General features: G+C 36.7%; 1 protein-coding gene across 3 annotated transcripts in view; it reads right to left on the reverse strand.

Moving 5' to 3' along the window:
- Strip (striatin interacting protein) overlaps positions 1 to 16692 on the reverse strand; it is a 367915-nt gene that overhangs the window by 186598 nt on the left and 164625 nt on the right. For all 3 annotated transcript variants that reach the window (XM_090400054.1, XM_090400055.1, XM_090400053.1), the window contains one exon: positions 16050 to 16421. In XM_090400054.1, the coding sequence (XP_090256180.1) occupies positions 16050 to 16421 (372 nt within the window). The remainder of the gene's footprint in view (positions 1 to 16049; positions 16422 to 16692) is intronic.

Genomic DNA, 16692 nt, shown 5'->3' on the forward strand with positions numbered 1-16692 from the left:
AGACTTCTTCGGGTGCATAACATCAGGGAACAAACTACCAACAAACATTGTGAGAGAAAAAAAATCTATACACTAAAGCATTAACGTATTAACATTTGAAGCTGTTCTGTGTATCTCTTCACTGTCGGGCATGTGCTCGCATTCAAGGCCTTGAACACCAAAGTTGGATAGCAGCACAATGACAGTCTGAGAGATTATAGCTAAGGTTAGTGTTGAGATGTACTGGATGGAGGATGATTTCTTTAGATTTTACAATTCTTCTTTCCAGTTCATAGCATCGAAAGATAATTTTTGATTTGTCCCATATGACTTGGTGAATGATGGAGTTTTCATCGTTAGTGTCAGCAGAATTCAGGAAATGGTTCGACAGAGCACTTGCTCTGGTTTTGTTATTTGAGACGTCTCTTTTATGTTTCTCTACATGTAATTAGATGGATTTTTCTGTCTGGCCAAAATAAAGGCCTCCATCCAGTACATCCCAACACTAACCTCAACTATAATCTCTCAGGCTGTCATTGTGCTGCTATCCAACTTTGGAGTTCATGAGACCTTGAATGTGTGTGCATGCCCAACAATGAGGCGATACACAGAACGGCTTCAAACATTAATACATTAATGCTTTAGTGTATAGATTTTTTCTCTCACAATGTTTGTTGGTAGTTCCCTCATGCCATGCACCGAAAGAAATTTTCTAAGAAGATGAAACTAGTTGTGCAGTTTACTTAAATTAAAACAGTGTTTCCGTTTTTATCTCTCAGTTTACAGTCATTTAATCTGTTTCAAAAATAAGTTTCCCAGCTGAATAAATCAATTATATCAGATGCTTTCTCTAATGATTCAAAAATTCCACTACTCCTTCCTCAGTAGGACCTTCTGTGGGAACATAGACTCAAATAAGTTTCAGTGTCCAGTTTACTTTCAAATTTGCTTATATAACTACTTGCAGCTTCTGCCAATCTTTGTGTTTGGTGTTGAATACTGTCACTACTCCTTCTTATCCCTAATTATTATTACTTGAACATAATATCCTATATTTTTCATTTCACAGGATCTCACCTGTTTTAGTCTCTTCATTCTCTCATTAGTACATATTATGTCAACATGGTAGTTCTGCAATTCTTCCCAGTTTCACTTGTTTTCTGATGTTTTATATGTTGATAAGTGTGCCAATCTTGATATTTGCTAATGATGATTTGTAGTTTGTTCCAGCAACTGACTTTTCATTGTTTGCCATGGTTCTCCAACAAGAATGAAAAATGCAGGGTGAAGGGAAGACTTCTTAACCAGGCAGTGTCCTAGCTGGCAAGAAATTTCACTGTTTTATGCCATCATACTTGTTTCTGGTTTAAGCCTACACAGAATATAATTTGGTCATGTAAGTCTCAAATTATTAGCCCATCCTTGTTTGTTTAGTACCCAGTTGATGCCTACTATTGGGCATACCACATGAAGGTAGGGAATAGATGTTGGGTCAGAAGCTCTGGTCAGTTCTCTGCATTCCTTAAAGACCATCCTGCTAACATCTAGCTTTGACTTTTATGCTATACAAAGATTGGCTTGAATACTATTTTGTACAATAGCCAGTTTAATATATTGACTAATTTTTGTCTTCTTCCATATAAATTTAGAACCAGATTTGCATATTTTGTGATCTATTCCCATACACAATTAGCATCTTCACTAAAAATTGTGCCTAAATAGCTGAAACATTCTTCATTCAAGATGCAGTTGAAGTTTTCCATGTCCCTGCATATTTTCATAACTTTTTATTATTGATTTTCATACAAAATTTGCTACAGAAGTTATTCAATTAACTTAAAGAATTCTGAAGACTGGATTTATTTGAAAATCCACTCTTCAGAATACAGTAAGGAGCAGAGATTAACATCTCAAATTTTGATATTAAGTTTCCTTCATGGAGTGCTTAAGGGTCAAAGCTATATAACTAAGAGGAGACCTCCACATAGCCTTCAAAGGAATGCAGAGAACTGACCAGGGCTTCTGACCTAATGTCCAATCCTCACCTTCGTGTGGTGCACCCTGTTAGATATCTACCTGGATATTAAACGGACGAGGATGGGCTGGCAATTTGGGATTTAGCCAACCAAATTGTATTCTTATTGGCTTAAACCAAAATTTCAAATGATGGTACCACATGACAGAATTTCATGCCAGCTGGGATATCACCCGGTTAAACAAGGCCCCACATTGTTTTTGCCAGAGAACCAAAGCAAACAGCGAAAAGTCAGCTACTGGAAAAATCCTAAACCTTACCCTAACTCAACATCACCACTATCAACAACATAAGATGCCTGAATGGCAAAGAAATGCAGTAGCTGAGGAATTGGATAATTACAGGATCGACATAATAGGGGTGACTGAAACAAAAAAAAAAAGACAAAAACTGGTGAGATCTCTCTGAACAATAAATACAAAATGTTATCTTCATGCAATGACAATCAAGGAAAAGAAGCAGTAGTCATAGTATTCAAAACCAAATATGAGGCTAATCTTCTTGAATGACAGGCAATCTCAAGTAGAGTGATGTGGGCAAATATCAGAATGGGGAATTGGACAATGAGACGTATTTGTGCCTATGGTCCCACAGAAAGTTCTACTAAGGTAGAAGTGGAGGAATATTTTTGAAGCTTTAGAGAAAGCAACTGACACATTAAAAAGGAAAAGTTGGTCCTTGTTGGGGATCTAAATAGCAGAGTAAGAATTGATTGTCAGACATACAAAAATATTTTGAGAAAATTTGGAGAAAAGAGCAAAGCTAATAATAATAGCAAATACCTGTTGGAATTCTGCTCAGGAGATGGACTAGTTATTACTAATACAATGTTCCAACATAAAAATGTTGGACAAATCCCATTGGAGAGAAGAGGCAAGGAATAAAAAAAGTCTCATTGACTATGGTATTGTTGATAGTTATGTTTTCCCAATGGTGCAGGACACCAGAGTGTACAGAGGATTTGAAATTGGAAGTGATCACAATTTAGTCTTGAGCAGGATAAAACTGAATTTCATAATGAAAAGAATAACATGTAAGAAAGTTTTAAAGAGAATAAAAGTCGATCAGCTCTCAGATGTGAACTGTAGACTGAAATACACAAACATTATTCAAGAAAAAATGAAAGAGTTTGAGAGCAGGAACCAAACCTTGGAGATTCAGTGGGAAGCCCTGAAGAAAACATTGATTGATTCAGCCAGAAAGGCATGTGGTGAGGTTGTGTGCAAGGATAGAAAAACCAGAACTCCATGGTGGACACACGAAGTTAAAGAGGCAGTGAAGGAAAAGAAGAAAGTATATTAAAAGTTCCTGGAAAATAAGTCAGCTTGTGCTTTTAGAGAATACAGAAACAAATGTAAGAAAGCTAAATACTGTGTAAAACTGGCTAAATAAAAGTCATGGGAGGACTTTGGAACATAGAAAATAAATATCAAGAAGGTGGTAAGATATTCTGGAGGTTGTTGAAGAAGTTGAAGGAGGAAAGAGTGCTGATAAAGGAGAACAAGAGAAAAAGATATCCTTGAAGTATGGAGTAATTACTTTGAAAAACTGCTAAATGAAACAAGCAGTGATGACAGCACAGTGGTAAAAAAACACTGACCAGGCATGCAGTCAGGAATACATATCCATATTTGAAGTAGAGAAAGCCATCAAAAGCCTGAAATGAAGGGAGCATGAGTAGATGACATTTGACCAGAAATGCTCAAGTATGGAGGTATAAACGTCATACAGTGGCTGCACTGCATAGTTCAGAAGGCTTGAACAGAGGGACGAATTCCAGATGATTGGAGTAGAGCTCTCATAGTATCCATATATAAAAAGGGAAATAAAACTGAATGCGAGAATTACAGAGGCATTTCATTACTAAGTGTTACTGGTAAGATATATGCAAGAGAAACGGTTGAGAAGGATTGTGGAAGAGAAGGCTGGTGAAGAACAAGCTGGATTCAGGGCAAATAGAGACTATCAGGATCAGATTTTCACTTTATGACAGATAGCTGAGAAATCATGGGAATATTCGGGAAAGGTGCCCATGGAATAGAAGGAAGGTAAGATAGTGCCATTGCATAAAAGCGGTAGCAGATGGGAAGTGTCTAATTATAGGTCAGTTTGTGTGTCATCAGTAGTTAGTAAGATCTTGGAGAAAGTAGTGAGGGACCATATACAGCATTGGGCACATGAGGGTAATGTTATCAGTGAGAGTAAGCATGGATTTGTGAAGAGGCATTCTTGTTTTCGCAATATGCTAGCCTTTTATGATAAAGTTACAAGAGCATTAGATCAGAGAAAGGCATATACTTCTATTATTTAAATTAAGGGGATATTAAATCCAACATTGTTTTAAAACCAAATAAGAAACTCAAAGATTGGAATCAGAGAGTTTCATGCCGAATATAGTAAACTATAAAGTATCGGTGACCACTAGCGTGAGTTAATGCAAGTGACCCTAGTAAGTAGTATAATACCGGAGAACTCGCAGCAAAGTCGGTAAAGTACTGATCGCAATTTTTAGGTATTTTCCATAATGTAAAAAGACATTTCCTAGGAAATGTATGCTGTTATTACATTATGGTAGGAGGTCACTACCCAGACCAGTTTCAGCCTTTTTTGAGGCTTCATCAGTGAGTAGCTAGACCGATTAATACCAAAGTGTATAGCGAAAAGAACTTATACTACGTACTAGGGTCACTTGCATTTAGCTCACGCTAGTGGTCGCCGATACTTTATAGTTTACTATATTCGGCATGAAACTCTCTGATTCCAATCTTTGAGTTTCTTATTCGGTTTTAAAACAATGTGGGATTTAATATCCCCTTAATTTAAATAATATGTATATCGCTGAAATGAAGCTTATTAGCTCTTTATATTTAAGTAACTTAATGGTTGCACCTGTTTGGAAACTCGTATAGCAGTGTATATAAGTTCTTTTCACTATACACTTTGGTATTAATTGGTCTAGCTCCTCACTGATGAAGCCTCAAAAAAGACTGAAACCAGTCTGGGTAGTGACCTCCCACCATAATGTAATAACAGCATACATTTCCTAGGAAATGTGTTTTTACATTATGGAAAATACCTAAAAATAGCGATCAGAACTTTACTGACTTTTGCTGCGAGTTCTCCAGTATTGTACTACATACTAGGGTCACTTGCATTAGCTCACGCTAGTGGTGGCAGTTACTCTGTAGTTTACTATATTCGGCATGAAACTCTCCGATTCCAATCTTGAAGTATCTTGTTCGGTTTTAAAACAATGTGGGATTTAATATCCCCTTAATTTAAATAATGTTTATATCACCGAAATGAAGCTTATTAGCTCTTTATATTTAAGTAGCATATACTTCCATTTTTCTAGACATAGCAAAGCCATTTGACAGGGTTCCACACGATAAGCTGATATTCAAGTTGCAGCACATGGGTCTGGATGTCAGATTGGTCAACTGGATTCAGGATTGGCTGTCCGATAGGTATCAGAGAGTTGTGTATGGTGGAGCAACATCAGAGGCAGAAGGTTACAAGTGGGGTTCCACAGGGCTCAGTAGTGGGGCCTATATTGTTTAACCTTTATATCAATGACATTTTCTGTGGATTGCAAGGGAATATTCGGTTGTTTGCAGATAATGCGAAGGGTTATTAGTAATAGTGCAGATGTGGTAGCCCTGCAAGAGAATTTGAATAAGCTACATATATGGGCAAATGAATGGGGATGTCAGTTTAATGCAGCAAAATGTAAGGTCTCGAGGTTTGGGACACATCGATGGGACACTGCATACTCTACGGGAGGAGTTAAACTTGAGGAAGTAGGAGAAACAAGAGACCTGGGTTTGATGATTGATAGAAACCTGAAATTTAGGTGACATATTGCAAAGTGGGTGAAGGTAACACAAAGGATTGCTGCAATAATGAGGAGGACACTGACCTACAGAGATAAAATGGTTATCATTCCGTTGTATAAGACCCTGATGAAATAACACTTAGACCATTGTTCTCAAATTTCGTCCCCAATATTTGAAGGGGATTAATTAACTGTGGAAAGGGTACAAAGGCAGATAACAAAGATGGTGTCGGGACTGTACAATGTTAGTTATGAAGATCAGCTGAGGGATTGTGGACTGCTGAGTTTGGTAGATAGGAGGAGGAGGAGGGGTGATATCATTGAGACTTTTAAACTGTTGAGAGGTGGTTACAGGGTTGACATTGGGGAGTTCTTTCGTTTGGTTGAACAGCAGGAAGGAGTCATGACAAGGGGGCCATCCCTGGAAGTTACGAAAGGAAACTGTGAGAAAGAGGGTGAGGAGTGGTTTCTTTGCATGGAGGGTGGTTGAACCACGGAATGCATTGCCTGATGGAGTGGTGAGAGCGAGAACGGTCAATGCGTTTAAGGATTGGTATGATAGACTTTGTGATTCCTAGGAGGGACTTCCTACGATGAGTCTTTTGACTCCATGGAGGCCTCAACAATAATAACAATAATAATAATATAACAAAGGCCTGTATTTAAGTTTTGTAGATCTGGAAAAGGCATATGAAAAGGTGCCAAGAGAGAAACTATTCCAAACGCTACAGTTATATGGTGTTAATGGGGCATTATATCAAGTCCCTATTTATATATACATAGTCTCTATTTCAACTGTAAGTCAGCAGTTAGAATTGAAGGAAGTAGAGGAACATGGTTTAATATTAAATCTGGTGTCAGATTTAATATTAAACATTATCCCCTCTCTAATTCATTATCTATATGGATCACATTATGAAGGAAAGTGGTATTAACTCAGATATCAAAATTCATCATTATCAAATTCCTGACATGTACCCTGAAGGGGTGTACAGGATATAATGGTACTACATGAAAAACTTACATCATTACTAACTTCCTATCTACAATTTTTCTCCAAATCAGTCTGTTACTTGTCAAGACTCCAACACTATCAGTTCTTATATTTCTATCAGGCACTTTGTACCATATCAATCCACATATATCTCGGTCTTCCTCTGGGTCGTTTTCCTGCTAACCTGGCAGAGAACACTTGTTTTGCTAATCTTTCCTCGCCCATTCGGTTTAAGTGACCATACCACCTGAGATTAGCTCCGTTAATGCATTCCTGGATGCCAACAATGTCAAGTTCTTTCCTACTATCCTCATTTTTAATATGATATTGCCATTGATACCATCTATTCATGCCTCTAATCTTTCTCAGGATTCTCATATCTAAGGTCTCTAGTCCTTGGTCAAGTGTTTTACTTCTGACCCAGTTCTCAGATCCATAAATTAAAAAAACTGGTTTGAACACCGTCTTGTATACAGCTAATTTAGTGTTCCGACAAATTTCTCTCTTGTTCCATGTGAATTTATTCAATTGACGTCCCACCATACCAGCTTTGTTAATTTGTTGCCTATTTCCATATTTAATTTACCATCTTCACTAAAAATCGTGCCTAAGTAGCTGAAATGTTTTACTTGTTCCACAGGTTCTCCATTCACAACACAGTTGACATTATCAATGATTCTGCCTATTTTCATTGTTTTTGTCTTTTTATTGCTGACCTTCATACCATATCTATAATTTAGTGTTTCCACTAATTTCTCACTTATTCCATATGAATTTATTCAATTGACTTCCAACCATGACAATCACAACCATTGTTGATTCTGTTGTCTCTTTCGTATTTAATTTACCATCTTCACTAAAAATCATGCCTAAGTAGCTGAAATGTTTTACTTGTTTCACAGGTTCCCCATTCACAACGCAGTTGACATTTTCAACAATTCTATCTATTTTCATTGTCTTTGTTTTTTTAATGCTGACCTTCATACCATATCTATAACAACAATTATTGAATTTAGTCAGAGAATCTTGCAGACTTGTAGCGGATTTATTTAGAAATATAACATCATTCACATAAAGCAGAGAACTAACATTAACATCTCCAATTCTGTATATCATGTTTAATACCACTTTCCTTCATAATGTGATCCATATAGATAATGAATAACAGAGGGGATAATGTACATCCTTGTCTCACACCAGATTTAACATTAAACCATATTCCTGTACTTCCTTCAATTCTAACTGCCGACTTACAACTCAAATATAGATAAAGTATTGCTTGATATAATGCCCCATTGATACCATATTCAATAGATTTTCTCTTGCCACCTTGTCATATGCCTTTTCCAGATTGACAAAACTTAAATACAGATCTTTGTTATATTCCCATGCTTTCTCAACTATTCGTTGTGAACTGAAGATCTGATCCTGACAGCTTCTATTTGGCCTGCATCCAGCTTGTTCTTCACCAAGCTTTTCTCCCACAATTCTTCTCAACTATTTTTCAAGTATGCTTGCATAGATCTTGCCAGGAACACTCAGTAGGGAAATACCTCTGTAATTCTCACATTCAGTTTTATTTCCCTTTTTATATATGGGTACAATTAGAGCTCTACTCCAATTATCGGGAATTCGTCCCTCTGTCCAGGCTTTCTGAACTATGCAGTGCAGCCACTGTAAGACTTTTATACCACCATACTTGAGCATTTCTGGTCGAATATCATCTATTCCTGCTGCCTTTCCACATTTCAAGCCTTTGATGGCTTTTTCTACTTCAAGCATGGATACGTATTCCTGACTGTATGCCTGTTAAGTGTTTTTTACCACTGTGCTATCACTGCTTGCTTCATTTAGCAATTTTTCGAAATAATTACTCCATACTTCAAGGATATGTTTTTCTCCTGTTCTGATGTCATCTTTATCATCTCTAAGTCCTTTTACAGTACTCTTTCTTCCATTTCTAAGCTTCTTCAACAACCTCCAGAATATATTAGCACCTTCTTGATATTTATTTTCTATGTTCTTGCCAAAGTCCTCCCATGACTTTTGTTTTAGCTAGTTTTACACAGTGTTTAGCATTCTTGCATTTGTCTCTATATTCTCTAAGAGCACAAGCTGACTTATTTGACAGGAACTTTTGATATGCTTTCTTCTTTTCCTTCACTGCCTCTTTAACTTCCTGTGTCCACCATGGATTTCTGATTTTTCTATCCCTGTAGACAACTTCACCACATGTCTCTCTGGATGAATCAATCAGATTTTTCTTCAAGGCTTGCCACTGAATCCCTTTGGTTCAGTGGCGAGTTTGGTTCCTGTTCTCTAACTCTTTCATTTTTTTTTTTTCAATAATCTTTATGTATTTTAGTCTATAGTTCACATCTGAAAGCTGCTCAACTTTTATTCGCTTTAAAACTTTCTTACATGTTATTCTTTTCAATATGAAATTCAATTTTCTCCTGCTGAAGACTAAATGGTGATCGCTTCCAATTTTAAATCATCTGTACACTCTGGTGTCCTGCACCAGGGAGAAAACATCAGTATCAACAATAACATAGTTAATGAGACTTTTCTTATTCCTTGCCTCTTCTCTCCATGTGAATTTGTGCACATTTTTATGTTGGAACATGGTGTTAGTAATAACCAGTCCATGTCCTGAGCAGAAATCCAACAGATATTTGCCATTATTATTAGCTTTGCTCTTTTCTCCAAATTTTCTCAAAATATTTGTATGTCTGACAGTCATTTCCTACTCTCCTATTTAGATCCCCAACAAGGACCAACTTTTCCTTTTTGATTGTGTCAGTTGCTTTTTCTAAAGCATCAAAAAATTCCTCCACTTCTACCTTAGTAGAACCTTCTGTGGGACAATAGGCACAAATAAGTCTCATTGTCCAATTTCCCATTCTGATATTTGCCCACATCACTCTTTTTGAGACTGCCTGCCATTCAAGAAGATTAGCTTCATATTTTGTGTTGAATACTATGGCTACTCCTTCTTTTCCTTGATTGTCATTTCCTGAATATAACATTTTGTATTTATGTTCAGAGAGATCTCACCAGTTTTTGTCTTTTTTTGTTTCAGTCACTCCTATTATGTCGATCTGGTACTTATCTAATTCCTCAGCTAGCTCCATTTCTTTGCCATTCAAGCTTCTTATGTTGATAGTACTGATCTTTAACTCTGGTGATGTTGAGTTGGGGTGTGTTTTCAGATTTGTTCCAGTAGCTGACTTTTCGCTGTTCACCCTGGTTCCCTGGCAAAAACAACGGGGGCCTTGTTTAACCGGGCAACGCCCCAGCCGGCATGAAATTTTGTCATGTTGTACCATCATTTTCTATATTGGTTTAAGCCAATAAAAATAGAATTTGGTTGGCCAAGTCCCAAATTGCCAACCCATCCTCATTTGTTCAGTATCCAGGTAGATGTCCAACCTTCACCTTCTCGTGGTGCACCCTGTTGGGTGCACCACGAGAAGGTGAGGATTGGACATTACATCAGAAGTCCTGGTTAGTTCTCTGCATTCCATTAAAGGCTATGTGGAGGTCTCCTCTCAGTTATACAGCTTTGACCCTTAAGCACCCACCCGCTTGTTCTCTAACATGTATATTAACTCTTTGTCCGGACTGTTGATTCTCCTGGGCCTGGCTTGAATCTCGTTATAACGATCTTTCCTTTCAGGTGTGTAGATGGGAATAGTTCAGCCTAGATTGGTCCACATGGTACTGCACATCGATCAGCTTATGCAGGCTTTCTCGGCATGCTGATGAAACTGCACTCATTTAGCTCACTACCTGGCCGCTACGATGAACCTTTCATCCACTCGTCATAGTGAATGACTCAGTTGGCAACCCTTGAATAACGGGTGCCTATGTCGAACCCAAGAACAAGAGCAAGAGAGCTTTGCTGGGTGGTCCCAGCTCTTATATATCTACCCCTGACAGCACCCTTTTTGCGTCAGGTATTTCCACACAGTACTGAATTCTTCTGAGCATAGGTCTTGCCTTCTCCCGTAGCATCTTCCGAGAATCCTGCACGTGCTACGTGCGTACATGACTGTTTTAGGCTATTTCACTAATCCCGGTGTCTGGCTCGTGAACTTTGAACTTGTATTTCTACTTGGCTACACATAATTTACAGAAACTTTCTTTCATTGCTAATATACAAAATTAGGTAGTAATTTCATATATATATATATATATATATATATTGTTGAAATTAGGATTTACTCGGGATGTATACATTTATAAAACAAAATTAATTTTATATCTTATTATTATATCTTATTTTATATCTTATGTTTTTATTTCTCACCTGAAGAAGTCGGAGCACCGATGAAACTAGTTGTGATGTATTAAAGGTTTTTGTCATACTTTCTCGGGTTCTAGTCAGTTTAATTTTGTTTTATAAATATATATATATATATATATATATATTATTATTATTATTATTATTATTTGACACCTCCAGGGAGTCCAAAGACTCATCGAGGGAGAGTGTGCCAACAGCATCGAACGATTGGCCCCCTTCCAACTACTAACTGCGCTCAAACTTACTTAACTGAGCCATTAGTAGCAGAGGCTCTACCAATCGACCAACCTTTGCCGGCGAAGTATATACAGGGTGTTCGGGATAAATTTGACATATTTATAATTAATTATATTTTTCCATAAGTTACATGTATTAACACACACTTCTCTTCATTTAAAAGTTTGGACCCTTCTTCATTCATATACAAGATGTCAGAAAGGATGGATAGCTGGAACCCACCTGAATCATGGAAGAGAATAACTTGTATCATGATGATTCGTGCCCGCCATCAAAATAAGGATATTACGACTGCTGCCCAATGCTCCCTGAATACAGTAAAAACAATCAGGCATGAACTAGAGACTTGCAATGGTGACTACGAGGATGTAGCAAGAAGAAAGATCCCTAGCAGACGATCTGATTGCGTTCGTACAGCAGAATTCCTCGCAAATCTGCAGGAACAGGTGTTGAAGAACCCTGGCATTGGAATTCGGGCTTTGTTCGTGGAGTTGCTAACTGTAGTCAAGCCCTGGATAACAAGGGTAGCCAATGGTAGGCCGTATGTATGGCAGCAGGATTCGGCCCCTTGCCACACCTCTGGGAAAAGTCAAAAATGGTTGTCTGAAAATTTCTACGACTTCACCAGTCCAAATGTTTGGCCTCCAAACTCCCCAGACCTTAACCCCATGGATTATTTTGTATGGGGTGCAGTTGAAAAAGACACCAATCGCACTTCCAGTAATACAAAAGCCCAGTTAATGGATAAAATTAAAACAGTTTTTGCGGCCCTTCCCAGGGAGACTGTAGCATCAGCTTGTTCGAGGTTCCGAAGCAGAATTGAAGCTGTGATCGATGCTAATGGTGGTTATTTTGAGTAAATCTTGTTGATAGTATTGTAATTAACTCTGCCTGTAATGTTTTTTTGTCAATTCATTAAATTTAATAGATACAAAGAAGATTTTCTTTTTCCTTGCGAAACTGTCAAATTTATCCCGAACACCCTGTATATATATATACTTATCAAAATTTGTCAAAATACGTTACTCTACATATTTTTAAGTTATTCAAATTTTTACCTAGATACAAGCATATTCCCTTTGTGTTTTAAACTTGTTAAATCCCGAATGAGATAGTTCTTATTGAAAGATCTTCATTCAAGATTTAACACCATGACAGCTCTACTACAACCATTTGGAATTAGACTTTCAGATTATGCAGTACATCCACTGGAAATCTTTTATACTCCCATATCTGGATACTTTTGGTTGAGTATCATTTTTTCCAGCTTTCTTTGGACATTTCAGGTTCACGATGGCGCTTTCAACCTCAAGCATTGATATGTACCCAGACTGTATTCTTCATGGATATTTTCTGGTAACGTTCTGTTACTTCTCGCATAATTTAACAATCATCAAACAAATCCTTTTATTCCTTTTACAGTATGCTTTCTTCCATTTCTAAGGGTTCTCCATAGCCTCCAGAATCTTTTGTTCAGCTAATTTTACACACTGCTTCTTTTTTCTTACTTTTTTTTCCCCTTCAGATCTCATAGTAACTTACTTGCTAAGAAATTTTGATATTCTTCCCCACCTCAGCCCAGGACTTCCTGTTTAACTTTTCAAGTCCACTAATGAGTTCTGATTTTTCTGTCCTTGCAGACACAATTTCATTATATGATTACCAGTGTTAAATTGTGATAGATTGTGATTTTAGGAACTCCAATCTTATCACAGTTTAACATGCGTTTCCCAATGAAAAGGAAAATAAATACATGTGTTTGTCTCTAGGTACTTTAATACCTAGAGATATATCAAATATTTCCAACTAAAAGAAAACAAATAGTTATTTATATAGTATTTCAACAAGGGACCACTCACTAGTTAGTATAAATAATAGTGGAAGTGTAAACATTTAACATTTTGTTAGAGCAATAAGTACTAGGAGTTATAGAATGATTTGCACAAATTCTAAGGGGGGGACGTAAGTCCAAAGGTCAGGAAGCAGTAAAGCGGGGGGAGTGGTTTGCCCCAGGCATTCACATGCCGACAGCGCACGAAAAATGTAGCAGAGAAGGCTGGACGCTATGACGTCGACCTACGTGAAAGCTCTAGGTGGACATCACGGAGTGCGAGAATCGCTGGGAACCAAGGAGAAATATAAGGGTCAAGCAAGCACCTCCCTCAAGGGGCTTTTTTGTTCCTGATCTCCTGGTGTTGGTCTCGTGGTGTCGTGAACGGGTGAAGGGTGGCAGTGCCTCCACTCCGATGAGTTTTGATAGAGGCATAGGCAGAACCAGAAGGTCGTATCTCTGCGGAAAGAGTAAGCCTGGCCGTCCACTGAAAGCCAGATAGGAACCCATGGATATTTCGATTAAGGAGAGACAGATTCCTGAAGACCTCTTAATGTGATGCAGTTCAAGATAGATAAGTAGACTTTATTGTATTTGTTAACTATGAATGAAAGGATTTGTGCCGTGCTGTGAATCAGAGGAAAGAACAATAATATTATATAGAACTGAACTGTAGATCCTGAGAAAATTACTGTAAATTTACTGTCTCCTACTGTGATTGAATTATGTTATATGTTTAAAGAGGTTATGATTAAGTTTAGAGTAAAGAATTGCTATTAATGACAAGATTGTAAAAGTTATAGATGCTATCGTGAGTGGTTTGGTTGAGACTGAATTAGAAAAGAATTATTGTGATTGTCATGCATAATTAAGATGTTTTAATGTTGATAAGTTTTATACTGCAAAAATTAACAATAATCAGTCTGAGTATCCTTATGATATTGGAATGTTTTAATATTAACCTGATTGTCAGGAACTCTCTTAGACTGAGATTTAAGTTTACATGTACTGTATGTATATAATTATAGTATCTAATAAACCTTGCTTTTGAATCCAATTAAGTCTATCTGTGATTTGGAATCCGATGCACCGCTTATAAAACTTAATATGAACCTAAGCAGGAAATTAGAAGGAAGAGATTTTGGCCACGTCTGCAAAGGTCAAGGTATCACTTAAATACTATCTAGAGATTGCCTCTTGATTGATATTGTTATATAATCTAAAAGCGCTAAGTGGCGCAGCGAAAAAAATAAATTTCTTAGTGTTTTACGAGAGGTTGATCTCAGACACTCTGATACTCTGGTATTGGCTCGACCCTGGGGCAATTCCATTGTTATTCAGAGGTACCACGTGATACCTGAGAAAGAGTCTAACGAGAATTTGAATAAAAGACTAAAATAGTAGTTATATTAGAGATAGGGACGCAACATCAGAATAGAACGAATCACTGTTTTCTTCAAAGTCTGCCAATGAGTCTCTAATTTTTTATCATTATTTTCAAACTCTCATTTTTTTCTCACAATAATACTCATATATTTAAATCTACAATTCATCACTTGAAAGCTGATTGACTGATTATTTTTCAAACTTTTGTACATACATTTATTTTCAATATCAAGTTTTTATCCTGCTCCATACTAAATTTAGTTCACTTCCTATTTCAAGTCCCTTGTTGTACTCTTGTCCTGACCCAGCATGAAGATATTGCTAGAAATAATAACATAATCAACGAAGTTTTCTTACTAGATGTTCATCTTCTTTTGATATGAATATGTGCACATATTTATGTTGAAACATGGTAATAATAATAATAAATCCATGTTTCTAACAGAAATCCAGCAGTTAAAAGGTATTACTATTACCTCTGCTCTATTCTCCAAATCATTTCTGTGCATATGGTATTGATTCTCTATTCTGTTGCTTATACCAGCTTTTCCATTTTCTTTAATGCTGCCTTCTCTAATACTTGAAAAATTCTACATCCTTCTTAAGAGAACTGTGGGACCATAGACAAAAATAGGTCTATTCTTTATCTCTTTATCCAAAATAGTGTTTGTACAAATTAAAGGAGAAGTTTTCACTCATACAAGATGATTTAAATTTTGGGGTATTTTTTTAGAACTTGCAAACTAGTGATAATGGATCTGGTGGTAATGCTTATTTATACAATGGCTATTCATAACTATATTTTAAAGAAATTACAATGTAGACCAATATTAACTACAATAAATTTAATATTTTCAATATTTTGGGCAAGTCAAATTGCTTATTATCAAGGAACACAGTACAATATGATATGTGCACTCAGGCACTACACTGAGTAATGGGGTTGAAGCACGAAAACCAAAAGTGAGCCTAAAGTCCTACATAATGCTCCCTATCAGGCAAAAATGGGACACTTGTTTCAGCGAACAGACAAGGACACCAATTTTTGCCAATTTCAACCTCATTACTTAGTATAGTACTAAGTAATGAGGTTGAACCTGCACACACATATAATGTACCATGCTTCTTGATTATGGCAATTTGACTTTGCCAAAATACTGGAAATATTAATTAAATTTATTGTAGTTAATATCAGTTTACGTTGCAATTTCCTTAAAAAAAATAATTTAATGAGTAATTTGCAGAAATAGTTTTCTCATTTCTTGGTTAGAAATATGGAGTTAGACCAACTTAAATATAAAAATAAATTGGAACTGATAATCATATTTAACTGGAATCATTTATAGACAAATATTTTAAGTATTAAGTAACCAAAATATCTTTTTGACAATTGCCAGTACTTCTCTTGAACTAAACAGATCCTGAAAATGTATTCAAACTTACTTGTTTTAAAACTTTCAAGCCTTCATGTATAGGCTGAGGAAGACCAGCAAGTGATATCCTGTCATTAGGCAACTGAAATCCCACAAATTTCATCCTAGTGTGATCCAGGAAGCTGTCCACATCACGCTGTCTTACTTTTGGGACCCAAGGTAGGCCTTTATTGGGTAATGGTATTGGCTGGGAAGGGATAGAGGCAGGTATTGGTGTAGATGGTCGAGGAGTAGGGGGGCGGTATTCATCTTCTGATGGTCTGCCTTCTTCTACACCCACCTGATGTTCTTCAATATCTCTTAGCTCATCATCTGTTCCATTATCTCCCTCCAAGTCTTGAAATGCCAGCGAATCATCCATACTACTTTGCTTGACAAGGCTCTATAAATGGTTTTGAAATACTAAATCAAATACTAAAACATGAATTTCACAAAAATATAACATTTCATTTACTTGACCAAATGTGCAATTTTCCTAACATTCTTTTAATGCATTTTTATGTATATCTGTATTACAGAATATGTATAAGAGCTGGTAAGGAATTTGAGTTTTAAATATATACTTCATACCAAAAGGTTCCATCTAAAGGAAAATGCATTTTTAGAAAAAGGTTGTAGTGCCAATTCATTTTAGCAATATCTGAAATTACACA

The sequence above is a fragment of the Typopeltis vanoorti genome, chromosome 11 (assembly GCF_054136105.1).
Source record: "Typopeltis vanoorti isolate ZY-2024b chromosome 11, IOZ_Tvanoo_1.0, whole genome shotgun sequence".
NCBI lineage: Eukaryota > Metazoa > Arthropoda > Arachnida > Uropygi > Thelyphonidae > Typopeltis > Typopeltis vanoorti.